Here is a 27,981-nt window from a genome sequence, read left to right on the forward strand (position 1 = left end):
GTGTGTTAAATATTAGCAGAGGGGTGTACGTGTCAAAGAGAGACACACACAGGGGAGATGGGCAGCAGAATCATCCTGTTGCCCTGGAGTGCATCTTTCGGAATCTTGTCAGGAGGGGACTGCACTGCAGCCTTCCATAGGCGAGCTCTGGGTTCTCATCCTGGCTGAGCTAATGGCACCCTTGTCTTGAGGAAGGTCCCCTGACTGTTATCAAGCAGGAATAAAAGTAGGTTTTCACAGCATTGGGTTTTGTGGCCTTTTATAAAACACCTAAGGAAAGGCCATTTCTTCTTAACCTATTTGGAACTGGGCTTCCTTCTTCCACTGAGCATTGAGTGCCGTAAACACAATGTGGGCTGCTTATGGGTCACTTGGTATAGTTTGCCGTTGGCTCAGATCAAAATAGAAAACAAGCCAGAACGTGGTGTTTCCCAGTTGGGCATGTTCCTGACATTAATCATGTTCCCGCTGGGGACAGAATGCACATGGGCTGTCTCTGGGCTCTGAATTTCTAGCAGGGGACAGTGGGTGCTGATTTAGGACCTTTGCTTCTGTCCCCGGAGGCTTCCCAGCTTCCCGACTATCTGTGACTCAATAGGGTCATGAAAATGAATGAGAAATAGGAGAACCCGGAGTTCTTGCTGTTCCTTTGGCTGTCTCTGCTTGGGGAGGATGCCAGAACGCTTGGTGTGACCAAAGGGCTTGAAAGGGTTGGCATGTGTTTCCTTTTGAGGTTATTCAGCTGCAACTGGCCTTGTCACTAGCTGTCACCCACGGTGATGACCTAGAGATGGCCTGGACCCCCCACCTCCAGTGTGTGAAAGGCGGTTCACAGATTGTGTGTCATTTCCTTTGACTTGGCCAAGACTTGCCGGGGTCAGACTTGGCCCCTGTGTGTCTGATGACTGGTGAAGATCTGTGGTAGGGAGTGTTGGTTATGGTTTTCCCTAACCATGCCTGGGAACCTGCCAAACTATGGATGCTCAGACCTCAGCGGGGCCCTGTTCTAAAGCTCCGGGCTGGAAGTGCCAGGAGTGGCTCCAGGCATGAGAACGTGAGGGGCTTTCTGCCAGATGGTTTAGTGACAAGTCAGCCAGTCCGGAATCACACTGATGGAGGGCAAGGGAAAGAAACAGTGTTTGCAATGCTCAGTCTGGCTGGCAAGAGGAGAGTCATACATGTGGCATAGACAGTATAAGGACTGTATTTCCTCCCTGCTACAAAAGGGAAGGTAGCTGAAAAGGAGCTCTGGATTCTGGGGGAAATTTTTCCCTCTGGGCCAGTCTTTGCTCAGAAGGGCAACCAGAATACAAGACTAACAGTCCAACTAGCACCCTAGGGTGGCCTGAGGGTATTTCCCTGGGAAACTAGGTTGGCCTTTGTCAGGACCAACTAGGACCTTGGGGCCAAGACCTAAGGCAACATCTGTGGGTGGCTGGAGCAAGCCCCTCCAGAATCATGCAGTCTAGAAACCCAACTGCACTGGGTGGAAACCATAGACTCTAATGTCTTCTAGCTTTGGAATACTTGCTTTTTCCATAATTACTTCATCACTGGTCAGAACACAGCTTTGTCCATCTCTTCTCGGGCTCCAGGTCGAGGGCTTCTCAGGACAAAGTCAGCCCTGTCTGTCAGTATAAACTTTGCCAACTTGAAATTTCAGAGACTTGCCCACCAGTTGGTGAAGATCGGGGGTGTTCGTTCATTCGGCAAATGTGCACAGAGTTCCTCCAGGGTGGAGACCCGGCTCTGAGCCCCGAGGACACAGCGGTGGACAAAGCAGGAAGGAGCCCCTTCCCTCAAGGAGCTGGTGTCCTCCTGGGGAATTTGGGACCTGAGTAGCAGGTCCATAGCAGAGAGTCACCCCTCTGTGGTGGGCTGGTCGTGGTCGAATTTCTGGGATTACTTTTAGGGCAGGCTCAGAGCAGCCATCTGCTTACAGGAGAGTCTGGGAGAAGTGTCTTGAAGCTGTATTTGCTTGTGCATTCCCATCTGGTGCAGGGAATTGAAGACCTGATGGAGATTCCTGGGGGCAGGGAGGGCAGTGGGTTTGGGGTCCAAAGCAGGAGGTGTCGTGGCTAAGCAGCAGCTCAGCTTACTTGCCGCGCTCACCGTTGCTGTTGGTACAGAGTTCCTCCTGCTGCTGGGAAGACTGATCTCTTCCCTGAGAGCCGCACAGGAGGCTGCGGGGACAACATTGCCTGCCCCCACCCCCATATCCATGCCTTCAGGACTGACTGCTCCTATGCAGGGTTCCTTTTCCTGCCTTCTGAAGCCAGAGAGTACCTCGTCTCCTCTTACCAGAGACCCTCTGTGCTGCAGCGGCAGAGGCTTTGGCAGGCCCTGTCTCCCCTTTAGGGCCACCCAGGGAGTTCCTGTTTCCTTTCTGTGCAGCCATCCAGCTTTCAGTATATTTGCACAGCAAAAGAGCTTGCTGTATTTGGAGCTCACTCCTACCCACTTCTTTAGGATGGTCTGTGATGATGTCTTGCTTAGGTCTTATGAAGGGAGTCTTGGAACTCTTCCCAGAAACTCAATTTCATCCTTATGGTATATGATATTTTCAACATTAAAATGATGTAATGTTTAATTCCCAACCAAAACAAGAGGAGAGCCCTTCCAGCAAAACGCCTCCCCTCTTCCCTACATGCATTCCCAATCCTATGCCCATGGGAAGTGCCTTATCCTTGTCCTTCCTCTCCTCATTTCAGATTTCCTTGCAAAGTGGGAAGTAGCCAGTGCTCGTGACTAGCCCAGACCTTCTGTGCTAGTGTGTGTCTACCAGTGGTGAAAGGGGGTTCAAAATGAGTTAGATACAACCAGCAAAGTAGGGAGCTAGACCTGCAGACTGGTTAGGTCTCTTTTGGGAACCTGCAGAATTGAGATCCTGCTCATAAACTCACCAGGGGCTTCCCTGCTGGCTCAGATGGTAAAGAATCTGCCTGTAATGCAGGAGACCTGGGTTCAATCCCTGGATCAGGAAGATCCCCTAGAGAAGGGAATAGCAACCCAATCCAGTATTCTTGCCTGGAGAATTCCATGTATAGAAGAGCCTGGCAGGCTGCAGTCCATGGGGTCACAAAGAGTGGGACACAACTGAGCAACTAACTCTTTCACTTTCATAAATTCAATTTGTCCCTCTTTACTTTGGCTTCAGGTCAGATCTGTAGTAGGAAGTTCCCTCCACATTGCTCAGAACTTTATCTCCACAGCCTTGGCCTTCACCAGCAGGTCAATATGTCAGGGAATTAAATGACTGATGAATAATCAATCTTTCCAGTAAAAAAAAAAAAAAAAAAAAATATATATATATATATATATATATATATATATATGATCCCTGGGTTGGGAAGATCCCCTGGGGAAGGGAATGACAGTCGCAACCTACTCCAGTATTCTTGCCTGGGAAATCCCATGGACAAAGGAGCCTGGTGGCTACAGTCCATGGGATCACAAAGTCAGAAATGACTGAATGACTAAACAATAGCAATATATATATATATATATGAAGTTACTTAAATTTACTAAAAATTTTATATAAAATTTAAATCACTTATTTATGTAATGTGATGAGATTTGCCCACTGCTAACATTGGGGGCAGGATAATCCTTTTTTATGAGAGGGTGGGGGCTATCCTATGTGCTGTAGGATGAGAGCATCCCCAGCCTCCATTCACTAATGCCAATAGCACGTCCCTAATTATGACAACCAAAAAAGTCTGCAGACACGAACAGACGCTTCTGGGGGGAAAAATCTCACCAGTTGAAAACCCCTGCCTTACGTGAGCATCTGGTGGTCCAGCCTACATATGGAAAGTCAAGTAAGCTAGATCAATTTACTCTCTACAGAGGTCAAAGAAAATGTGTCAGGTCTTCTTTATGAAAACATAAATATTATATCTTTTTTTTCCCTTGAGTTTGTAGACAGAGTTCCTGTTTAGGGGCTGCTAACAGCTGTCAGCAGCTACACTGTGGCATTTGAAGGAACTGGGGCCCTGAGCTAAGAAGAGGAGGTGGAAATAAGGGATCTGTTGAATGTGAGCAGGAGTTAGCAGGCTGCCAGCTGTTGTGATGGGGCAGAGTTATCAGAGCGGGGGGCATCCAGGGAACAAAAGATTGGCTCAGCGAGCATATATTTAAAATGGGTTATGTTAGAAAGCAAGCAGTCCACAAGGTGCAGCTCTCATGTTTTGGCATTTAATGATCATATTTCTGCTTTGCCAACAAGGCACCGAATGAGTGACATCTTATGAAACTCATCATCGTCACTGTGGTCTTAAAGGGGTTCCTATCCGTGAGTCAGATTCCTGTCCTCTGTGTGCTGCATATAACTGGAATTTACAGACGGAGATAAAGTTTTAAGAAACATTTCCCAATCAGTGTAGAAAAAATGTTCTGGTAGCAATACAAGTGTGCTCTAGGGGAAAACAGACTTGCTGTTTTCTTTCGTTTGTTTTCCATGTATGGAAATGTCATTTCAGCTTAAGATACAGATACCATAGAGGCTGTCTGCAAAACTGTGTGGTCTCTGCATATTAAAAGTAGACCCTAAAAATGAAATAAAGACTTAAATGTAAGGCTAGACACTATAAAGCTCTTAGAGAAAAACATAGGCAGAACACTCTTTAATATAAATTACAGCAAGATCTTTTTTGACCTACCTACTAGAGTAATGGAAATAAAAGCAAAAATAAACAAATGGAATTTAATTAAGCTTAAAAGCTTTTGCACAGCAAAGGAAACCATAAACAAGATGAAAAGACAACCCTTAGAATGGGAGAAAAATATTTGCAAATGAAGCAACTGACAAAGGATTAATCCCCCAAATATACAGACATCTCATGCAGCTTAATATCAAAACAAACAACTCAACCCCAAAATGGACAGAAGACCTAAATAGACATTTCTCCAAAGAAAGACATTTAGATGGCCAATAAACAGGTGAAAAGATGCTCAACACCCTAATTATTAAAGAAATGCAAATCAAAACTACAGTGAGGTATCACACTGGTCATGATGGCCATTATCAAAAAAAAATCTACAAATAGTAAATGCTGGAGAGGGTGTGGAGGAAAGGGAACACTCTTGCACTGTTGATGGAATGTAAATTGAACGGTCAGTATGGAGAACAGTATGGAGGTTCCTTAAACTAAAACCAGAATTACCATATGACCTAGCAATCCCACTCCTTGGCATATTCCCACAGAAAACCTTAATTCAAAAAGAATATGTACCCCAGTGTTCACTGAAGCACTATTTACGATAGCCAGGACATGAAAGCAACCTAAATGTCCATCAATAGAGGAATGGAAAAAGAAGATTTGGTACATATATACACTGGAACATTACTAAGCCATAAAAGGAACAAAGCTGTGTCATTTGCAGAGATGTGGATGGATTTAGAGACTGTCATACAGAGTGAAGTAAGTTAGAAAAACAAATATTGTATATTAATTCATATATATGGAATCTAGAAAAATGGTAAAGATGATCTTATTTGTAAAGCATAAATAGAGATGCAGACATAGAGAAAAAAATGTACGGATACTAAGGGGAAAAGCAGGGGAGTGGGAGGAATTGGAAGATTGAGAATGATATATATACACTACTATGTATAAAATAGATAACTAATGAGAACCTACTGTATAGCACAGGGGACTCTACTCAGTGCTCTGAGGTGACCCAAATGGGAAGGAAATAAAAAAAAGGGGGGGATTTATATATGTATATGGCTGATTCACTTTGCTGTACAGCAGAAACTGACACAGCAGTATAAAGCAATTATACTTCAATTAAAAAAAAAACCAGACAAGTAGATCCTAGCCACCAGACACATTGCCTGTTGAAATGTTGAATGGTAATATTGTATGTGTATTGCATTTTTAATTCAATTTAGGAAATGTTTCCTGAGTCAGGGACATTATATGCTAGGGACTAAAAACATAAGGAAGAATAAATGTGGACCTGTCCTCTGGTCGCTTTCAGTCAAGGATCACCCTATCCTAAACAGGTGTGTTTCATCACTGTGTAATAGAAGATAGTCATAGCTTGGCCCTTGGGGAGGTTGGGAGGACCTTCCATGGGAGGGGCTATTCTGAGCTGGGTTTTGAGGATGAATAGGAGCCCTACAGGACAGAAGGGGGATGGGTCTTCCAGACGGAGGTAACAGCCATGCAAAGACAGAGAGGCTTAAAACTGTATGATGTGGCCAGGAGCCCCCAGATGACTTGATGGCACAGGATTTCAGGAGAGGAAATGTGGGGAGGAAAGAAGACATCCTGAGCTGAAGAGTTTAGACTCTTCAGAGGTGAAAGCAACTGGCAGAGGATGTGAAGTCAGAGAGCAACCTAAGATCTGCATTTGGGGAGGACTCTAGGTGGCTGTCTGCAGAGGAGACTGACAGGGGCAGCCCTGGTAAGGCTGTTGAACCACTGGTCGGCCGGCAGAACCTTTCTGCTCCAAGGCAGCTGTCACAAGAGTGGAGTCAGGGGAACACATAGGAGGTGGAATTGGTAGGACTTTTTAGAGTAAAAGAGTGAGAGGAGTAGCCAGAGTTCTGACCCATTGGGAGCCTGGGGGAATGGAATACATGGGTTCACTTTACAGAAAACCCAGTAGTAAGATTAGACGGGAACCCAGATGGGAGATTAGATTTGGTTCATCAGTACTCTCCTAGAATAGTACCAGTATCAGTGCAGTCACTCAGTCGTGTCTGACTCTTTGCAACTCCACGGACTGCAGCACATCAGGCTTCCCTATCTATCACTAACTCCTGGAGTTTACTCAAACTCATGCCCATCGATTCACTGATGCCGTCCAACCATCTCATCCTCTGTCATCACCTCCTTCTGCTTTCCAATCTTTCCCAGCATCAGGTCTTTTCAAATGAGTCAGTTCTTCACATCAGGTGGCCAAAGTATTGGAGTTTCAGCTTCAACATCAGTCCTTCCAGTGGATATTCAGGGCTGGTCTCCTTTAGGATTGACTGGTTTGATCTCCTTGCGGTCCAAGGGACTCTCAAGAGTCTTCTCCAACACGACAGTTCAAAAGCATCAATTCTTCAGCGCTCAGCTTTCTTTATAGTCCAGTTCTCACATCCATACATGACTACTGGAAAAACCATAGCTTTGACTAGATAAATCCTTGTTGGCAGAGTAATGTCTCTGCATTTTAATATGCTGTCTAGGTTGGTCATAACGTTTCTTCCAAGGAGCAAGCATCTTTTAATTTCATGGCTGCAATCACCATCTGCAGTGATATTGGAGCCCACAAAAATAAATTCTCTCACTGTTTCCATTGTTTCCCCATCTATTTGCCATGAAGTAATGGGACTGGATGCCATGATCTTAGTTTTCTGAATGTTGAGTTTTAAACCAACTTTTTCACTCTCCTCTTTCACTTTCATCAACAGGCTATTTAGTTGTTCTTGGCATAGCAGAAACTGTAATTTTAAATATTTCCATAGGTGTTTATAGAAGGAGAAGAGAGGAGAGTGAAAGTGAAAGTCACTCAGTCGTGTCTGACTCTTTGCGACTCCATGGACTGTCCATGGAATTCTCCAGGCCAGAATACTGGAATGGATAGCCTTTCCCTTCTCCAGGGGATCTTCCCAACCCAGGGATTGAACCCAGGTCTCCTGCATGGCAAGTGGATTCTTTACCAACTGAGCTATCATGGAAGCCCTAAGTTAGAAATTTCTAAGTGGGGGGAAAAAAGAATCAGAAGGAAGAGTTTTCATAGGAGGAGGCATCAAGTACCATGATGAAGTCAGTTCACCCAAGGATTCAAAGCTATCCATTGAATCTGTGATGTGATTGTTGATACCGCTATCTTAGTCACCGTTCTCATCCTTGGGGTTTGAAGGGCACTTCTGAACTTTATTTCACCAGCTGAAGCTTCTTGACAAGTCAACACAATATCCTCTCCCCAGGGTAAACCTTTTTCATCTACTTCTGATTACTTTGTCCCTCATCATATTATAGCTATGCTTCTTTTTCTTGGGTCTCAAGAAAAAGGTTCAGTTCCTGGGTTGGGAAGATCCCCTGGAGAAGGGAATGGTCACTCACTCCAGTATTTTTGCATAGAGAATTCCATGGACAGAAGAACCTGGTGGGCTACAGGACACAGTGTTGCAAAGCACCAGACACAACTGAGCGCCCAACACACACACACACACACACACACACACACACACACACACACACACACACACCATTTACACTAAGGTCTGCTTCTTTCTTCCTCAGTGGACCATGAAGACCCATATTTTGCCCACATTGGAAAAAGGGTCGAGAGATTGTAAGGGGGTTTAAGGGATTTTATTCCCCAGTCTGAGGGCCAGGGAAGAACAATCTTGTGGCTGTACTGGAAAAATCAGACTCAAAATAGCGCATAGAAGACACATTCCAGACAGAAACTGCAGCACATAAAGCAGAGGAAGGAAGAGCCTCTCAGCCAGTGGATTCCCAGGCATCTTCTCAAGGCAAACATGGATATTCTTGGCCAGATTCGATACCTCCCTAACTGGGAAAAATGTTTAATCAAACAGCTGTAACCCGGAATCTCTTCCTAGAAGGCACACATGTCTAACTGATCCACAAATCAAAGGGAGAGATGAAATCTTCTTTAAAAAGTTGCAAAGTTTCAGAACCTCTGTTGTGAAAAGGATCTAAATAAGTGAAATGGCGAAATGGCATTTTAAATCTTTATTTTATCACCCTTACAAACTAAATGCATAAGTATCTTCAATAGACTTGCTCCTGTTTGATGCTGAAACCAAAATCTTTTTTAAAAGAATGTACTGTGCGAAATGATGATTTAAAGAAATCCTATTCTGTATACTTTTAAGTGACATATTCAAAAGCAAAGACATTACTTTGCCAACAAAGGTCCGTCTAGTCAAGGCTATGGTTTTTCCAGTGGTCATGTATGGATGTGAGAGTTGGACTGTGAAGAAAGCTGAGCACCGAAGAATTGATGCTTTTGAACTGTGGTGTTGGAGAAGACTCTTGAGAGTCCCTTGGACTGCAAGGTGATCCAACCAGTCCATTCTGAAGGAGATCAGCCCTGGGATTTCTTTGGAAGGAATGATGCTAAAGCTGAAACTCCAGTACTTTGGTCACCTGATGCGAAGAGTTGACTCATTGGAAAAGACTCTGATGCTGGGAGGGATTGGGGGCAGGAGGAGAAGGGGACGACAGAGGATGAGATGGCTGGATGGCATCACCGACTCGACGGACGTGAGTTTGAGTGAACTCTGGAAGTTGGTGATGGACAGGGAGGCCTAGCGTGCTGCAATTCATGGGGTCGCAAAGAGTCAGACACGACTGAGCAACTGAACTGAACTGACCCAAAGTTTTTTTAAAAAGTGACTTATCAAACCCCAGTGCTCTGTGACAGCCTAAAGGGGTAGGATGGGGTGGGAGATGGGAGGGAGGTTCAAGTGGTATACATACTTATACCTATGGGCCATGCATTGGAGAAGGAAATGGCAACCCACTCCAGTGTTCTTGCCTGGAGAATCCCAGGGATGGGGGAGCCTGATGGGCTGCCATCTATGGGGTCGCACAGAGTCGGACACGACTGAAGTGACTTAGCAGTAGCAGCAGCATGACTGATTCATGTTGATATTTGGCAGAAACCAACATGATATCATAAAGCAATTATCCTCCAATTATAAATAAATAAACTTAAACAAGAAAAAAAAGTGAATAATCGCCTAAGACGATGGTTCCTAACCTTTTTGGCACTAGGGACTGATTTCATGGAAGACAGTTTTTCCACGGACCAGGCTGGGAGGAACAGTTTCAAGATTATTCAAATACATTACATTTATTGTGCACTTTATTCCTAATCTAATGCTGCTGCTGATCTGACTGGAGGTATCAGTCAGTGCCCCAGAGTCTGGGGACTCCTGACCTAAGATTTCTTCTTTGGGAATCTACATTCAGAATTAAAACACCACGTCCAGTTAGTAATCATCTGCTATCAGAGATGCTTGTTTTTCCAAGCTAATAAATCTGATCTTTATCATAGTACAGTGACTAGATTATTAATACTATGTCCTCTTATTCAGATCAACTTAAGCAGAAGTCTAGCTAATTGTAGGATTTCATAGAAATGGCATCAGGAATAGTATGTAACTGTTAAAAAAATCATGATTTTGATGACTAAGTACATGAGGAAATATTTGTAATATAAGTGAAAAAGAAGGGGTATATTTTTTCGTTTTCTCCCTTTCTGTTCTTTTTCTGTTCTTTCACATGCTGTGAAGTATTAAGTATAATTAGGACATAAGGGGGAAACCAAACATAGTTAAAATTATTTTGTAAATATCTTATGTGCTCTAAAATCTGCAATTCTTTGGATGCTAAAAGCCATAAATAATTTTGTTTCTCCTCGTATTTAGACTTCTATCTCTGGGTGTCAGGATTATAGCTATTTTATTTTCTCCTCAATTTTCCATGTATTTACTTTGTAATTATGTTTGAATGAAGAACGTGTAATTACTTTTATAAACAGAAAAGCCAAAGCTTTGTAAATAAAGGGAGATGAAGTGGCGTCAAGCAGACCTAACTTCTCTTGACTCTTCTACCAACTGTTTTAACTGTGGACAAGGCACTTTACTTCTTTGTGCTTGACTCCTACACAATGGCCGATAAAAGTAGTCTTTGGCAGTTTGTTCCAGCTTTTCTAATATTCTGGTTTAAATCTAATCAGGAAGCAAAGATGGCCTCCTGCGATGTTAGTTCCTTGGCTTTGTTAACCCTTAGCATGGTCCAGGCACCAGGGGTGGTGGTACGTCATTTGACATCCGGGCTCTGCCTTGAAAGGTTGCAGGTTTTCCAGAGAAACAAGACCAAGTGCAGAAAGCCAGAACAGCCAGTTCAGTGATACTGGGGAAGATATGTGTGGATCAGAGGCACAAAGGAGACTCCATCAGAAAGGGAGGACTTTGAGTACCAACTTCACTATATCCCCTATCATATGTTTGCAACTTATTTATGCTTTAAGAAATATCCCGGCCCAGATGCTTCATAGGGTGTTGAACTGCAGGTTTGATTGTCAGACATTTCTCTCCTCTGGTATGTAAGCCAGTAAGCCTTGTCAAGTTACATTACAAGGGAAGACCATAATGTGTTCAGTTTACCAGGAGAACACTTGGTTTTTGGAAAGAACTGTGTGTCTCTCCAGGTTTCAAATGCAAGCTCCTTGGGGCTTGTTATATTGGAGACATATTTTATCTTCCCAAAGACTAGTGTCTGAGCTCAGACAGGATGTATTGTGCCTGTGGGCTTAACAGAAGACTTGCTGGGTGATTGAATTAACTTCTCATCTCTTCTGGGCTACACAAAATGGTAAGTTAAAACAAAACAAAACCAAACCAAAAAATGAAGAAGCTATTTGCTTCCCTCCTTGTTTCTTCCTTGAAGCTTTGTAATTGTTCTTAATGTGGTTGAGTTCGAGTGGTTTCCAGTTCAGGCATGGTGCAATCAGATTTCCTCACCAGGGTGCTTTTCCACTGTCACATCTTTGACGTCAGTAACTGTTCCTGTTAATCTGAACTCCCTATTCACCCTGTAGATGACTTCATCAGAGAAAAATCATAAAGCAGGAGGCACTTCCAAGAAATGCAGCACAATGCTGTCTATTCCTGGAGGTTTCCTTTCGCTTGTTCACAGCTGATCAGTTTGATACCAGATTGATATGTTACTTATTTAGAAGTAATTTCAAAGCAATTCTTAAAATTTGGATGAGTAAGTAAGTATAGATGGGACTCCCAGCCTAACATTATCTTCAAGCAATAACTAAACTAGTCTTTAACTTTAAATGTTGTTTCTATTCTTGGAGTTATTTCCAAAAGGTAACCTATATCCTCACTATAAATACATGTTTTGGTGACATTTACATGTGTCAATGGCAGTGACTGTGGGTTCTTGCTTTAAACAGAAAAATCTTTCTCAATCTGTTTATGAGAACAAATGAACTCCGTTGAAGGGGAGAACAGCCACTATAAGAAGTCCTGTAAAGTTTGCAGTTCATGGGGGAGCACATTTCCCTTGCAATAATAATTATGATTATTATAAAGCTCTTAAAATAGTGAGTATGAATTGTCATCTAACATTAGAAAAATGAAAAAATTTGTTGGAGAGGAAATTTTGGTTAATGTGACTTGGCTTATCAAATCTAGTTTCGTGACCCCTTGTTCAATAGTCACGTCAGAGAAAGATAAGTCCTCCTTATCAGGTCAAGGCCATGACCATGCAGTATCAGGAAGTGCTCCTGCATTCCAGTAGCTGCCCTAGGGTCCTCCTGACTCCCTGAACCCTCGAGAATCCTGTCCTGAACTGAGGATCAGGGAGCTGCTGCAGTAGCATTTCGGCTGCTATTTCGTTCCCGTGTCCTTGCCGGGCCGAGTGCTCTGTTGTGAGCATCATCTCTGCGTCCACGGCAGGTGCTTCTCTAGTCTGCTGCAACCGCCATCCCAGGGGCCAGAGCCCCAGGAGCAGAGAGCCAGGGTGGCTGCTGCCTGGGGGAGGCGGTGATGAGGAGGAAGATATCAGTAGTACTGCTACTAATAGTTGCTTCCCAAGTGGCTCAGACGGTAAAGAATCTGCCTGCAACGCAGGAGACCCAGGTTCAATCCCTGGGTAAGGAAGATCCCTTGGAGAAGAACCTGGCACTCCACTCTAGTATTTTTGCCTGGAGAATCCCATGGACAGACAAGCCTGGCAGGCTACAGTCCATGGGGCCACACAGAGTTGGACATGACTGAGTGCCTAATACTCACTTTGACTAATAGCTGGTAACTTTTATCCAGCACTTACTACGTGCCATATACTGATTGAAATTCTAAGCTTAGATCATTTCATCCTCTAATACCTGTGAGTTCAGTCATCTTATTGTCCCCATTTTGCAGTTGAGAGTTTTGAGGAAGAGAAAATAGAGCACAGCAGGAACTGCTTTGGTATCTTGGGCTCCCTGGCTCCAGAACCCATGGTCCTGACCACACTGTGCTTCCCTTTAGCTACACCAGGGACTTCAGTGCTGGGCACAAGGTCTTCCAGCTGTAACGAATAACTATTTGTTGAGAATACTGTTGTGGGTCTGGTGCCATGCCAAGCACTTGGCTTCTGGTTTAATCTTCACACGATCAGTGTAATTAGAGATGTTATTATCCCAGATTTAGAAATCAGGAAACCTCCTGCCCCTTAAAATTTGGTGAATGTTTCGGTTAAAATTTTCCCAGTAGAAAAAAGTAGGAAAATACTAAACCAGGGTCATTCAAAAAGGGAGATGTGAAAACAGATTCAGAGGCACAGTGGTATCTCATGGAACCCAAGGGCACACACTGGCCAGGTCTCTCCGGAGACCAGAAGCTGGAAGGGCATGAGGGACCCAGACAGTTTCCTTCTCAGCCATTCATGCTGTCTGTCTCTGCCCTCATTCTTCCCTTCATCTGCCCATCCAGGCTTTTACCACTGTGATACACCAAGACTTTTCACGTGTTCACATCACAGAGGGGGAGCCTCCGCTCCCTAGTTCATGTTTCCTCAGGTCCTGTGCACAGCACAGCCTACTTGAACATCTGCCCATCTCAGTTCCAGTTTTCTGGGAAGGGGGCCGGGGTGGGGCGGAAGGGCGGCTTGGTCCGACTTGCCACATGCAGTGTGTCCAGCACTTACCTGTGTGACTGCGCCAGGGCAGGTCTCTGAGAAAGGGCTCAATAAGCTGAGCCGACACCTCTGAAGGTGCCTGGCGCACTGACCCTAAGGCATCTCATCCTTGGCCCCTGCTCTCTCTAGAGTCACCCTCCTTAGGTAGGGTCACCTTGCCACAGGTAGCATAGCACTTTTATCTGGATGGGTAGGGTTTTTTTTGGTTGCACTGGGTCGTCTTTGCTGCACATGGGCCTTGTCTAGTGGCGAGTGGGGACTGCTCTTTGTTGTGGTGCATGGACTTCTCGTTGCAGTGGCTTATTTTGGTACAGAGCACAGGCTCCAGGGCCTCAGTAGTTGGCAGCACCTAGACTCAGTAAGTTGAGGTGTATGGGCTGGGTAGTCGTGGCACACAGCCTTAGTTGTCCTGCGGCATGTGGGATCTTCCCAGACCAGGGATCAAACCCATGTCTCCGCATTGGCAGGCCAACTCTTATCCACTGTACCACCAGGGAAGTCCCAAACAGGTGTTTTGTCTCTAGCTTTTCTTCATGGATTGCGCGTCAGTTCTACCTCCTAAAGAACAGTCCTTATGAGGGGCTTTAGGGAATGCACACTGCTTATACTGACAGTCACTTTCAGGTCACAGGATATTTTTATCCCCTGTGGCCTGGGTAAGTAGCAGCCTGGGACTGACAGTAGCCCAGACGGACCTGGCCCAGCCTGCAGCGGGTCAATGGAAGCAGGCAGGTGATGACAGAAATTCTATTATTAACCAGGCACCAGCTCCTTGGCCTCCTGTAACTCACATGGGCTGGGCTGGGCTAGGCTGCGTGGGACAAAGGGATTTCTGAGTTGCTTTTATTCCTCCATATTAATGACTTGGTCTGTAATTGGTTGAACCAGGGACAAAAGAAAGGAGCAGGGGACAGACAAAGGGCTGGGCCACTGGCTTTAGAACTGAGGTTCAACTAGTCTGTGGGACCTTTAATCTGCTGCTATGCACATCGGGGCAAGACTGCTTCCCTTTGAGGAGCCAGAGGCTGTGCAGGTGTCCAGGCTCAGTGTCTAGGAAATTGGATTTTAGAAAAACTGGAATGCTGTCTATACAGGCTTACATACAGAAGCAGCCGTCTGCCCTCCCTGCCCACGGTGGGATTTGGAAGCTCTTCCGTGCCCCAGAAATGACTCATGGCAGCCTTAATCCACCCTGCCATGCGGTGAGGGCCTCCCTAAATGCACAGATCCCTGCAGACTCTTCCTCTGGTTGCTTCGCATTTGGGTTTGTTCAGCGTGACTTAGTGTTTGTGAAGTCACCAGAAAGACTTGGTCTTAAGCACCACAGATCGTGGAGTAGTAGGCGGATGGTGATCTTCTTCCTCATTGCTTCATCTCTGCCTTTAAAGGGCATTTGCTTAACGTGAAAGGTTTCTAGCTTGATGGCATTCATTCCATAGGAGTAGAATTCAGCCAGAGTTGCTGGTTTTTGTAGCTCATGTTTTATTATTTGTGACAGGTTCCAACACTTCCTGGAGTCTTTTTCAAGCCAAGCCCTTGAAAATGTATAGTCACCACATGGTCTAGCCCAGACACTGGGCCTGTAATTATGACCAAAGCCTATAGTGAGGGATCCCGTGTATTCCTAGGTCTAGGGCCCTCTTCTCAGCTGTGGGTGACCTGGGGAAAGGGTGAAGGGGCACTTCCTAACTAGCCCTGGCTTTTTTGTACCAGCACTTGATCATGAAAGCTGCATGTGTTACAATGAGGCCCCCACTCAGCACCCTCAGTGCTTGGGGAGTGTCCCCCTTGGCAGTCACCGCACCTGCCTCACACCTGACACTCCCGCTGTTCATTCACCTTGAGTCCTGCCCTGTCCATCCCCACTCCAATCTGACTTGTGCTTCCTCAGCCTTCAAGGCTGGTGAAATCGGTTCCTCCTGGTTTTCCCCAAAGCCCGCCCCAGCCTCCAGGCTGCTTCCATGTCCCCAATCTGTGTCCCATGACGCCCCCTGTGCCCATGTACTGTGCTTAGCACACTGGGCTGTTGTGCTCCTGAGAGCAGGCCTGGGTTCTCCTTCATTTCATGCAACTCAGTCCCCACCCAGGGCCTGGCAGTGTGTGCCCAGTAAACATTTATTCCTCCTTGTTGAGACTCTTAATATGAGCCCAAAAGGTCTCTCTGAAAGACTCAGTAGACTCTATACAGCCCATACCAGAACTCAGACCCTGTACACCCATGGAGCACTGGGACCCAAGTCAGAGGCTCTTGAGTCTCTCTCTGGATGTGACTGCAACTAGCCCGATGGCCTGGTTACATCAGGCATCAGAATGGCTGTTAAGGGAGAAGGTGGTTAGTAGGGGCCTTAATAATGACCAACCGGGGATGTAAAGACCCTTCTTCCTATTGGCTTCCTAATCCCACCTCCTACTGCCTGAATACCTGCTCCGAGACAGTCTCAAAATTGTCCTTTCCAATGTCCCATCTTTCATGTGAAAATCAGAGAAAATGGAGGAAGCCATGAGTGACTTTGGTTTGTTTCTAATTATGAGTAATAGTCATCATAGAAATCTTCAGCAATACGGAAAAATATAAAGAGATAAATGGCATCTGAGATCTCACAATTGAAAGCAACTTGTCATATATAAGCATTCTTTTTTTCATCTTTTCTGTGCATGTCTGCCTCTTTGGCTATAACTGAAATCATTCTGTACATTCATGTGTATGATTTTTTTTTTCTGATGTAAAATATCTTCACCATTAGTTGCCAGCAGCAGCAACCCCTACTGTTTATTGCACTTTTTAGAAGCCCCACCTGAGGACATGTTTAATGAAAACTTACTGCTGAGGACGGCTTCTCACTCACCCCCAGCTAATGATGAGTGAATCTTCTTTGCTAAAAACTAGAGATTTTTGTCATTTATCTCCACCTCTGCAAAAGAAATGGTGGAGAAATTGCTGCCAAATGTTAACTGTCTCTGCAGCAGACATTTTTTTAAAATAGAGTGAACAGAATTGTATGTAAACAGAAGGTCTCTTCACAACAAACACATTTTGCTAGCTGATCAACATGCTTTTATTTTTCTACCTTGTGACCTTATTGTAGGTCTTTGGTAAGATGGGCCATTACTTTTTGTTAAAGCGTCATTGTGTCTCAGCTGGCTTGTTTTCCCTTCCTGCTTGCTTCAAGAGTCATGTGTCGCCCAAGGGCTATGAGCTGTACCCTCTGTTCTAGGTGGTGCCAGACAGGAGGTTAGAATTAAACTCTGGGTGAAAAGCAACCCCTGCTTTCTCGGTTCTAAAGTTTATGACCTTTTCCTGTGCATCCCAGGTGTTCCTGCCTCCGAGGACCCCCTGCATTATCTGAGAATCTGTCTCTAGGGCAGGTGGTGGGACTGAGACGGAGAAGCACGACCAAGGCAGGAAGGCAGTATTTCCTTCCCCAGATCTGGAATTTAGCCCAGAGTCTAGCTTTTCAGACTTGAAGTTATGAGGATTGTTTTGGGGGCAAACTAGAAATGGATGCAATTTCCCTTGGAACGCCCTCGTCTTATTGATGCCTGCTGTCGTCGACACTTGTGCTAACTTCACTGATGTCCACAGCCTACAGAGTAGCCATTTACCTACTGACCCCGTTCCAGTAACAAGGCATTTTGAGCTATTGGAATTCATGTGGCTGCCAGACACAGCCATGAAAAGGTGGACAGGCCAGTTAACAAAAATGTATCAGATGTACCTTCTTGCTGAGGCCTTAATCCTCATCCAGGCCCCTGAGGCCCCTCCAAATGAACACAGCAGGCACATAACAACATCCATGTGGCTGTAGCTCTTAGATCTGTCTCTATCACAGGCTCACCCTCTGCTCCACCCAATGTTAACCTGTTCCTTCCACACTAGCCTGCCCCATACAAGAAATAGGGGGCCATATTGCTCATCCAAGCTCGTCCTGCCCAACTTGGCCTCTCCCCTGGCCAGTCACTCCCACTCAGTTGAAGGCCTCTAGCTTAGTCAGATGACTTGGTATTTTTAGTTTTCTGTTGGCTTATATTGGCCAGCCTGGAGAGTTGTTCTACTGATGTTTGGGTTTTGGTTTTGTGTGTGTGAATCTTGCTGTTCCATCTTTACTCCTGAAGTCTTGGTTCTCATTAGCAGAAAGAGGATTTTTTTTTTCCTTCTAATTAAGGTCTATCTTAAATTGGGAACAAGAGGTCATAAGTTGTAGTGTCTTCCAATGGGGAAGAGCCTGATTAAACCCATGATAGATCAGGAGGTGAACAGGAGCACACACAATCTCTGCCCTCTCTGTCTACCATTCAGCTGTGTATGGCAGCCCCTGGCAGAGATGGCAGCACTTGAAACCACAAATAAAAATGCTTCTGGGTACATATACATATCCTTTGTGAATTGGTAAAATACCAGGTTCCTTACGAAACAACCTCCTACCCCTCAAAAAGATGACCAATGGCCCTGATGGCACTCATTCTGAAGGTCTTGGCTCACACGTCACTTGCTCAGAGTGACCTTCCCAGCCCCACAAACAGATGATATGATGTCATTGCTTCCCCCACTTTTCCTTCACAGAATTTACCAGAATTTGAAAAGTTACCTGGTTATATGACTTTGTGTTTTTAAAGTAATGTGTATCTCCCACAGCAGACACTCTGTGGATAGAGACTGTGTTTTATACCTCTCTTACTCTCTGTTGGGTTCCCAGCACCTAATCCAGCACTTGGTTAACCTGGGACTCCATACATGCTAATGAGAGGGAGCAAGCAAGTCCTTTGATCTCAGAGGTTCCCAAAGAAAAGTGTTTTACCCTGTCCCTTTTGGAGACACCACTTGTTAATGGGGACCTGTACACTTCTTCCATTAAGCAATGTTACTTTCCACAGCACTTTATTTATAACACTTGTACAGTACTTAGTACACCAACTGCATCAATGACTCTTAAGAGCCCATTTAACCTGCTGGATTAGAGTTTTATTCCAGATGGAGACAGCATCTCACTTGACTTTAAGTTCCCTTTTCTGATTCAGGAATCTTCTGATGGGCTAAATGAAATTTCTAACATCCAGGCAACTCTGAGGCTCTCATTAGACTATTGTCTGGCTGATTGGTCAAAAATGTTTTCCTTTTTCTCTGATTATTCTCTGCCCAGGTGTGGGGACCTATGGAATGTCTCTTACTTGCTGTGAATAACCCTGCACGTTCCGGACAAAAAAAGAATGCACTTTTTTATTATGTTGCTCTCTTTCAGCTTATGAAACAATGATTTTGGTAGAGATAGTGACATCATTCTCACCTTACTAATGCTGAACATTCAAAAAAAATTAAATTCAAGATTACATGGTGTTTAAAATGCAGAATTAGAACCAAAAGATTCTGATACCTTCTCTACTTTTTACTTGATGCAGAAATTCAAGGTTATGTGGAATTCTTTAAAAGAGATCCAAGTGTTACTATCACTACCCGCCCAATCCCCACCATCCCAAGGATCTAATCCATCAGACCCTCCTGCTTTGCCCTGAGCCGCTGTCAGGATGTTCCATTGAGCACCTCCATTTAGCAACCTCTTCTCCCCACACTGCAGTCCCAGATCATATGATGCTGACTGATCTCTACGCTGATGGCTACACCACGTTGGATCCCTTTTTTGTGTTTGTACACAGGATCGTCTGTTTTTTGTGATGGAGTTTGTGAATGGGGGCGACTTGATGTTTCACATTCAGAAGTCCCGGCGTTTTGATGAAGCACGGGCTCGTTTCTATGCTGCAGAGATCATTTCGGCACTTATGTTCCTACATGACAAAGGAATCATCTATAGGTGAGTTTCGGTTGCTGGTAACCCCTCTCAAATGAACCTCTCATCCCTGGTTCATTTCCCTGATTCAGCTTATCCTTCCAGTTCTCATGATGAACAATTGAACTCTTTTTGAAATTCACAAAGTTTTGTGTGTCCATTAGAATAAATGAATAACAGTGATGAACACCACCTGCAGACTAAAGCTTGTGCCTGTGTGGGATTTGTAAAACAGGCTTGAGAGTCTCGAAAGGACACTGTTCATGAATTTGTTCAGCTGGGGTTTTCAAGGGGCTGAACTTGCTGGTCTCTTCTGTTTTAACTTTGGGAGTGATTCATTCCATTTTCAGAATCTGTGCCTAAACTGCAAAGCATGAATACCTCTTGCTCTAAATGGCTAAGATAAGAATCATGGTCAGATAGACTTGCTGTTCACCAGTCCAGGAGCCAAGAGGTGACATGTTGACGAGCAGGGTCCTGCTTGATGATGTCTATCATGTGAAGTCCCCTCCTAAATCTTGTTTGATTTCATTTCATGACACACAGTCTTTATCATAATATATCATATGTTAAATGGGCTTGACATCTGGTTAATGTTGTTAGATCTCAGAGCAGATAAAAGTAACCTTTACTCAGACACAAAGCTGAGTATGGTGGAAAATATAATAGTGAGTGTTAGGTAATTTTCATCCGCAAGTTTTCCTTTTTCCCATTGTCAAAGTCTTTCTACCCTTTACATCGCATTGTAACTTAGTTGCCACACATGCTCCATTATTTTTCCCTCTTGAGAGGCAATCGTTTCTTTCCTTTGAGAAAAATTCTCTCTCAGGTGCATTGATGTAAAGAATTTCCTGATTGAAATTTGCCGTTTATTAGCTTCGCTGTTCCTTTGTGAGCTGGTTACAGTATGAACATCATTATTAAAGTATGAGAGAGCTTTAAAAACTAAATATTCTTAAGTACCCTGAGAGGAAAAAAATAGGCAAAGAGAAGTGAGATCAGTAAAGAATGCAGCAGGACTGGTCCATGGTGCCAGAAAGAAGTGGAAAAACGAGATGGAGCAGGCGCGGTGCAAAAAGTCTTCTAGTAAATTCGCAGTACAGAGCTGTGGAAGCTCAAGTGGACACAATGCTCTGTCACAGCTCCAGCTGTGAGGTAGCAGAGTGGGGAGCTAGGCAGGATAGCCAGCAGCAGGGTCATCCCTTGAAGGTAACCAGGAATCTCCGCTCACTCCTAAGTCATGAGGCAGCCACAGGTTACTCTGTGGAAGCTCTGTGCTTCCTTGACCCGGCCATGCTGTTTTCCTGGCGGCTCCAGCAGGGCATGTCTCCTGTCTCAGCCTTGAGCCCAGCGCATGATTGTTGGTGGTTGCTGACATGGTCTCTGATGCTGGAGGGGGTTCTAGGTCCTTCCTGGTGGTGGTATGGGACTCTGGACTGTGTGTTCTGTGTTTGTTCTCCTCTCCATGGCTGAGCTGCCCATCTCTGGTCTGTTGACCCCAAGGAGAGCCTTCCCCACATTTAATTTTTAAGAATGATGACTTTCCTGTTTGACAAGGGCTTGTGTTGTTAATTTAAAAACAAACAAAAAAAATGGCAACAAAAGCTAAATGGAGTACTTATAGGCCCAGTACTTGACCAGCATTTCTTTATTAATCCTCCTAACAATAAATTATATAACACTAGTATTATCCATGCTACTTAGATGAATTACTGATCTTCAAAAGACTTAATAACCAGACTATTAACTGGTCATGGAGCCAGAATTCAAATGATGTTTTTAACCACTGAGCTACACTGTCTCCTCAGGAGAGATTTAAAGGCTTAGAGTACAACTGTAAAGTAAAATTTCAAGTAAACCCCTTCAAAAGTGGACTTCTTACTCCCCCTTTGGTGACACAGTGACTTCGATTTGTGAAAATGAGGCAGAATGGGTATCTTAGTCCATTCAGGCTGCTGTAACAAAATAGCACAGATTAGGTGGCTTATAAACAATGGACATTTATTTTTCACAGTGGAGTCTGGAAATCAAGATCAGAGCACCAGCATGGTCATGTTTGATGGAGACCCTCTTTCTGGTTCCTAGCTGGTGCCTTCTTGCTGTGACCTCATGTGGTAAAGGAGGCCAGGGATCTCTCTGGAGCCGCTTTTATAAGGCACTAACCCTATTCATCAGGGCCCCATCCTCATGACCTGAGCACCCCTGAAAGGTCCTACCTACTAATACTATCAACTTTGAGAATTAAGATTTCAACATATAATGTGGGGAAGGGAAGGTACAAATATTCAGACCAGTAAGGGGGAAAAACACTTGAATACTTAAATATTCTGGCTTTTCATAGGACTGCATAACCTTCATGCAAGGCACATGCTTCATCTGCCTCTCCATCTCCTTGTTTCATTTGTTTGAAATGTGGAGGATGGACAGTGAAACCTGATGTGGTTTCTGGTGAAGCAGTATCAGCCCACATCTTGAGAAATTTTATTTCAGTTCTTGGCCTTGCAGTTCAAATCTGAGAATTTAATGTACTCTTTGACTTGAATTCCACGTGCAGTCTCTAACTGAAGTGCTTGACTTCGAAGGGAGCACATTTAATTAGGATAGATTCCAATGCTATTTTTATTCTGTGGATTTATTTCATTGGATTATTTCATTCCATTGAGGGTATTGGCCTGAGAGCAGAGTCTTAAGGATAAGCCTTTGGATGCCAAGTCCCTGGAATCCACATACAGCAAAGGGCACATTTGGATTCCAGGGGTATGAATTTGATCCAGAGAGCACAGGAGGAGAGTTGGACAGCCTCGTGTATCATACATGTCCTGGGATGGCCTTTATCAAAGCTAAAAAGATCTTCCTGAATGATACCTCTGATCTATTCAAATAGGATTTTTGTCATATGGCTGTTTTGTCTTATTTTTCCAGGGAAGGTATTTCTTTTCCAGTGAATTACAAAGATGGTACCATTTGCAAATCATCATCAAATGGGACTTTAGAAGGTACTGCCTTAGGCTCCCTCTGACATGACTTTCTTCTGTCTCTCTGCCAACTGTGCCTTGTGTGAGAGGAGACAGGCCAGTTACATTCAGGTGCTTTTCTGCTTACGTTCAGACCCTGATTTCTCAGATGTGTTCATGTGTTCACTTGCGTTTCATGGAGGAACCGAAGTCTGCCTCTTGGGCATTCCAGCAAGGAAAGAGTCTGCCACTTTGCCTTGGTTGGAAGGTCTGGAGCTTTGGTGTGGCTGCAGACCAAGTCTAGAGGGCTTTGAATTAAGCAGTCAATGAGTCACTTTGCTAAAGGAAAAAAAAGACCATTCATTCCTTTGTTCAGGGCTTGTTGGCTGATTAGAAGCCCAGATAGTACTCATGAATAATTTACATGGGCACTGACTTTTTTCCAGAGTCAAGCTCTACAGAATTGGGGAAACAAAGGGCCCCGCATCCCATTTACCTGCCTGCCAGCATGACGGGCACCATTTTCTATCCTGTTTTGAAAGCTGTATTAAAGTTTACTCACAGGAACTTACTTACAGGAACTGAGCCATCATTGACATTTCAGCTCCCAAAGCCAGCCAGCACCCATTGGATTTTCTGTTTCTGAGAAAACATGGAATGTATCTAAAATAGGTTGAGAGAGGAAGAATTTATAGAAGAGCTCAGGAAGAATTATAGGCGAGTTTAAGTTTTGACTCATCCTTCTGAGGTTATACTTGAACACACTGCATTTCAATACACAGTTTTCATCTTACACATCTAGCTGCTTTTTGCCCTGTGCAGTTCTCAGCATGTGGGGTGCGTGGTAATCAGTGTTTACTCCTCAAGCTCCAAGTGCTTCCTGGGTCACTTGCTCTCCTGTTGCCCAGATGTCGGACTGGTCACAGAGGTGACTGCCAGACTTGACTTATTGCCTTGTACTCGTATACATACACAACACATTAGCTTTGAAAGAAAATAACTTTAGAGTTCTCAAATTAGAGAACAATCGCTACCTAATTTGACTTTTTAAATAAATTCAGAATTTGAGAGGATTAGCAATCTCCCTGCCAGATGAGATTTTTAAGCTTCTGAACACAGCTGTAGCATCTGCATCAATACACCAGTCTCTAATATCATCTGACTCTTGTTTCTCAAAGATACTGTAAGGGACCATCAGATTCCTTGCTGACTTCACGTTCCTGTGTGATCTAAAGTTAGCTGAGCATTGCTTTGCTTGGAGAGCCCATGCTAGAAGCCACCTCTGTGAGCATTGCTGTCTGCTTCCAGATCAGCTTGATGTTGGGTCGGTGGTAGTAGCATGTGCTTGAGTCATTGTTCTCTGTTATCTAGCTCTTCCCCCTCTTGAACTGGGGCAACACCTGTCTGATTCCCATCTCCTGGGGCCTTTCTAACTCCAAAGTATTAGCAGAACTTACAGAGTCCCCAAACGTATTTTATTTGAGCCTAGAATTCTGGACTCTTACCTGTATTGGAATTCAGTTCTGTGTTTATATTTATTCTACTCATTCCAGTGATAAAGATGGTCTTTTTAGATAAAGATGAAAGTCCAAGTTAGGAGTTCTGTTTTCCCTTTGCCATACAACACCTCATTCCTTCTGCCCCAAGAAGTAGGTTTACTCTTTCTTGATATGCTTGCTAGAAAAACAGTTACAATTGTCATTTTTGTCTTCATATAGCAGTCCTTGTTTCTTTAGGATGCACAAGTTGTGAGATTCTCAATACATTAGTAACTTTCACTTCGGATTTGGCCGTGAGCCCTTACTAGCATTGTTCCTGGAACTCCAAACTTTTTAATCATATTCTTGCCTTCTCTCTTCTTAGCTTGTTCTGCCAGTTGGTGGCCTCATTCCGTGCCTGCTCTTCCATCACCAGAAAGTGACTTCAATCCCTAACTCCCAAGATCTTTTTTCAAAGGTATGATGGAGAGCTCTGAGAATTACCAGTTTATTAGAACAGCCTGACGTTTCCTCCTCCAGTGAAACTCATCAGCCCCCTTTGTCTTCCCTTGCACAGCCTCTGGGGATATTTGACAAGTATTTATTGAGCATCGACTCTCTGCCAAGGATATGGATACAGTGATGAGCAAAAACAAAAGTGCTGTCTTGTAGGCAGTATGGTTGAGTGAGGGAGAAAGACATCAATTACATGACCATATTAATACAAAATCGCAACTGTGACCAGTGCTATGAAGAAGAGGAATGCATTGCACTGAATGAGAACGTCTCATAGTGTGTTTCAATCTGGTCAAGGAGAGGTGGAAGATTTTCCTAAGGAAGTGACTCAGGAGCTGAGGTAACCAGTAAAGAGGGAAGGAAAGAGCATTCAAGACAGAAGGAATAGCAAATGCAGGTGCTCAGTCTCAAGAGGGAGCATGGCAAGTTCAAAACCTTTTAGAGAAAGAAGCCCAGTATGGCTGGGATCTAGGAGGCATAACTTCCCTTAGTTGACATTTCATTCACTTAGTGTGCCCTCTGTCCTCTGATGACTTTAAGATTTTACTAGGCACTCCTTGTAAATAATTTACTTAAAAGTTGGGTAAGGCTAGTCATGTTGTCAGTCCCTGGAGGAGCCATCCGCTCACAGTGAGTTCCTTGTGTCCAGATCTGTGTGTTTATATTCAACAATGAAATTACAAAATGTCAGACCTCCAAGATTACTTAGGGCTAAGTTCCCTGTTACAGATGAAAGAACTCAAGCCTGAAATATCCAAACAGCAAATTGCTTCTCAGGATGGATGTTTTCTTAGGAGGGCTCACTTGTAACTTGTTTTTCATCTTCAGAAAAAAAAATATCACCATTAGGAAATTTTCATTCAGTCTTCATGGAATGCTGAGCTTAAGGGCTAAACAGGACATTCAGAAGCATGTGGTGTTCACTCCATCTCACTGAGGAAAGTGCAGTGGAACTCAGGACATAATTAGAGCTCCCACTGGTGTTAGGCGCGGTGTCTGCCCTAAGGTTCTTTCTGTGGGGTGGAAGAGATGGCCCATAAGTAAGAGCAGGTGGGTTCCAAAAGTGAAGCGTGCCCAGGGCATCACGGGAGCACAGAGAACAGCCACTTAGCCTAAGATGCAGATCTAGGCAAACTTCCTATAGAGATGATTCCTGAGCTGAGTGTGTGAAGTTAAAAGCTGAATAAAGTTAAGTAGGTGTTTAGGTAGGGGACAAGCTCTAGAACTTAATGCTGAGAAGTATGAAAGTCCATGGAGGGTGGGATAGAAAACTACTAGAAATTTAGTAGTACTAAAGCCTAAAGATTGAAGTATGGTGGGAGATAAGGCTAGAAGAGTTGGTAGAAACAAAGTTATTATAAGGCGTAATATTCTGGAGAAGTTTGAATTCAGTATCACTTGAGGTTTGGCACCATTGCCCTTCATAGGAAATGTAAAATTACATTGGCTTAAATTAAATAGAAATGAACTTCTCTTCCCTGGAAGAAGTCTGGAGGCAAGAGATCTGGCTCTGCCAGGAAAACTCCATGGAGTCCTCTGGGACCCAGATTTCTATCTTTAATATTCTGTTATAGTCAAAGTCACCTCATGGTCTTAACATGGTTGCTGTAGCTCCAAAAGTCACCTCTGTATTCCGATACAAGGCAGTACTGGAATAAGAAGGGTGAAGGACATTCCTTCCAGTTGAGTCTGCTCTCTTTAAAGATCCTCCCTGAACTTTCAGACAGTACTTACCATGGAATTGTCCAGAGCCTGGTCATACATGGCTGCACCTGATTGCAGTAAAGGCTAGGATGTTATTACATGGCCATGTTCTAGGCAAAAATTAGGGTTCTCTTATTAAGGGAAAAGAAGGAGAATAGTTATTTGATGAAAACTTGCACTATTAGATACAAATTTCATACCAGGGAATTTGGCTCTATGTAGCAGGTAATGTAGAGTCTGAAGAATCTTCAGCAAGTTGGATGACATGACTGGCTTTATATTTTACATATATTTTGTGGGAGAGTGTATGGATATGTGCATGGGGGCAGAAGGGGAAGGTTGAGTTTGTGCCTGTTACTGTGTTCTGGGTAAGAAGATAATGAGGCTCTGAGACGTTGGTAGTAGGTCTGAGGAGAAGGCCATGTGTTTTTGCCATACCAGCAAGTAGAACAGACTGGGCTCAGTGACTGGGTGGACCCAGGGGGTGAAGGAAAAACCTGGGGTCATACCTGGGTGTTTAGTTAGAAGTCTGAATGAATGATGGTACCATTAGGTACGAGAGATCATGAGCCTGGGAAGGGATCTCAGCAGGTGAAGAAGATGAGAATTAGAAATGTAAGATATCAAGTACTTGAGACACACGCCGGTGGAAATGCATAACAGGCAGATGGACTTGAGTCTGAAACCCATTGAAAATGGGCAGGAACTAAATATTTGGAAGTCATCAGGACATAGCTGTTAGTTCAGATCATAGCACTGGATGAGATCATCATCTTCTTTGAACTGAAGGAATGCTGGGCATAGTTTTTAGCCCGTTTCGTGATGGTCCTGAGGACATGGGTGGGTTGCTGAACACTCCAAGCCTGTTTACCAGTCTTCAGTGAGGGGTACCATTGACATAACTTCCCTGCAGGGTGTTAATGAAACTCCAATCAGATGGAAGTGGACATGTGAAAACTCTTTGAAACATGCTATGTGGACAAATGAGATTATTCTTTGCATACATGCTATCAGCTGATTTGCATTTTCTTTGTGGCGTAGGCTTCAGCTGAAATTTTGCTCAAAATGCGTCCTCAATAGTAGAGAATTGGGCTTCCCTCATGGCTCAGCTGGTAAAGAATCTGCCTGCAATGCAGGAGACCCCAGTTCAATTCCTGAGTCGGGAACGTCCGCTGGAGAAGGGATAGGCTACCCACTCTAGTATTCTTAGGTTTCCCTTGTAGTTCAGCTGGTAAAGAATCTGCCTGCAATGCAAGAGACCTGGATTTGATCCCTGGGTTGGGAAGATCCCCTGGAGAAGGGAAAGGCTACCCATTCCAGTATTCCGGCCTAGAGAATTCCATGGACTGTATAGTCCAGGGGTTTGCAAAGAGTCGGATACAACTAAGTGACTTTCACTTCACTTCACAGAAATTGGAGCTGTGGCTTGTAAAACTCAACCCTCTGAAGACCAACTTAGACAGCATATTAAAAAGCAGAGACATTACTTTGCTAACAAAGGTCCGTCTAGTCAAGGCTATGGTTTTTCCAGTGGTCATGTATGGATGTGAGAGTTGGACTATAAAGAAAGCTGAGCGCAGAAGACTTGATGCTTTTGAACTGTGGTGTTGGAGAAGACTCTTGAGAGTCCCTTAGACTGCAAGGAGATCAGTCCTGGGTGTTCATTGGAAGGACTGATGTTGAAGCTGAAACTCCAATACTTTGGCCACCTGATGCAAAAGAGCTGACTCATTTAAAAAGCCCCTGATGCTGGGAAATATTGAGGGCAGGAGGAGAAGGGGACGACAGAGGATGAGATGGTTGGATGGCATCACCAACTCAATGGACATGGGTTTGGGTGGACTCTGGGAGTTGGTGATGGACAGGAAGGCCT

At 44.2% G+C, this 27,981-nt stretch overlaps 1 protein-coding gene across 1 annotated transcript in view; it reads left to right on the forward strand.

The window, feature by feature from the left end:
- The window catches only part of PRKCH (protein kinase C eta), a 232,741-nt gene that overhangs the window by 146,003 nt on the left and 58,757 nt on the right, over nucleotides 1-27,981 (forward strand). The window contains exon 10 of the mRNA XM_019969023.2: nucleotides 19,326-19,480. Coding sequence (XP_019824582.2) covers nucleotides 19,326-19,480 — 155 coding nt within the window. The remainder of the gene's footprint in view (nucleotides 1-19,325; nucleotides 19,481-27,981) is intronic.

The sequence above is a fragment of the Bos indicus genome, chromosome 10 (assembly GCF_029378745.1).
Source record: "Bos indicus isolate NIAB-ARS_2022 breed Sahiwal x Tharparkar chromosome 10, NIAB-ARS_B.indTharparkar_mat_pri_1.0, whole genome shotgun sequence".
Classification (NCBI taxonomy): Eukaryota; Metazoa; Chordata; class Mammalia; order Artiodactyla; family Bovidae; genus Bos; species Bos indicus.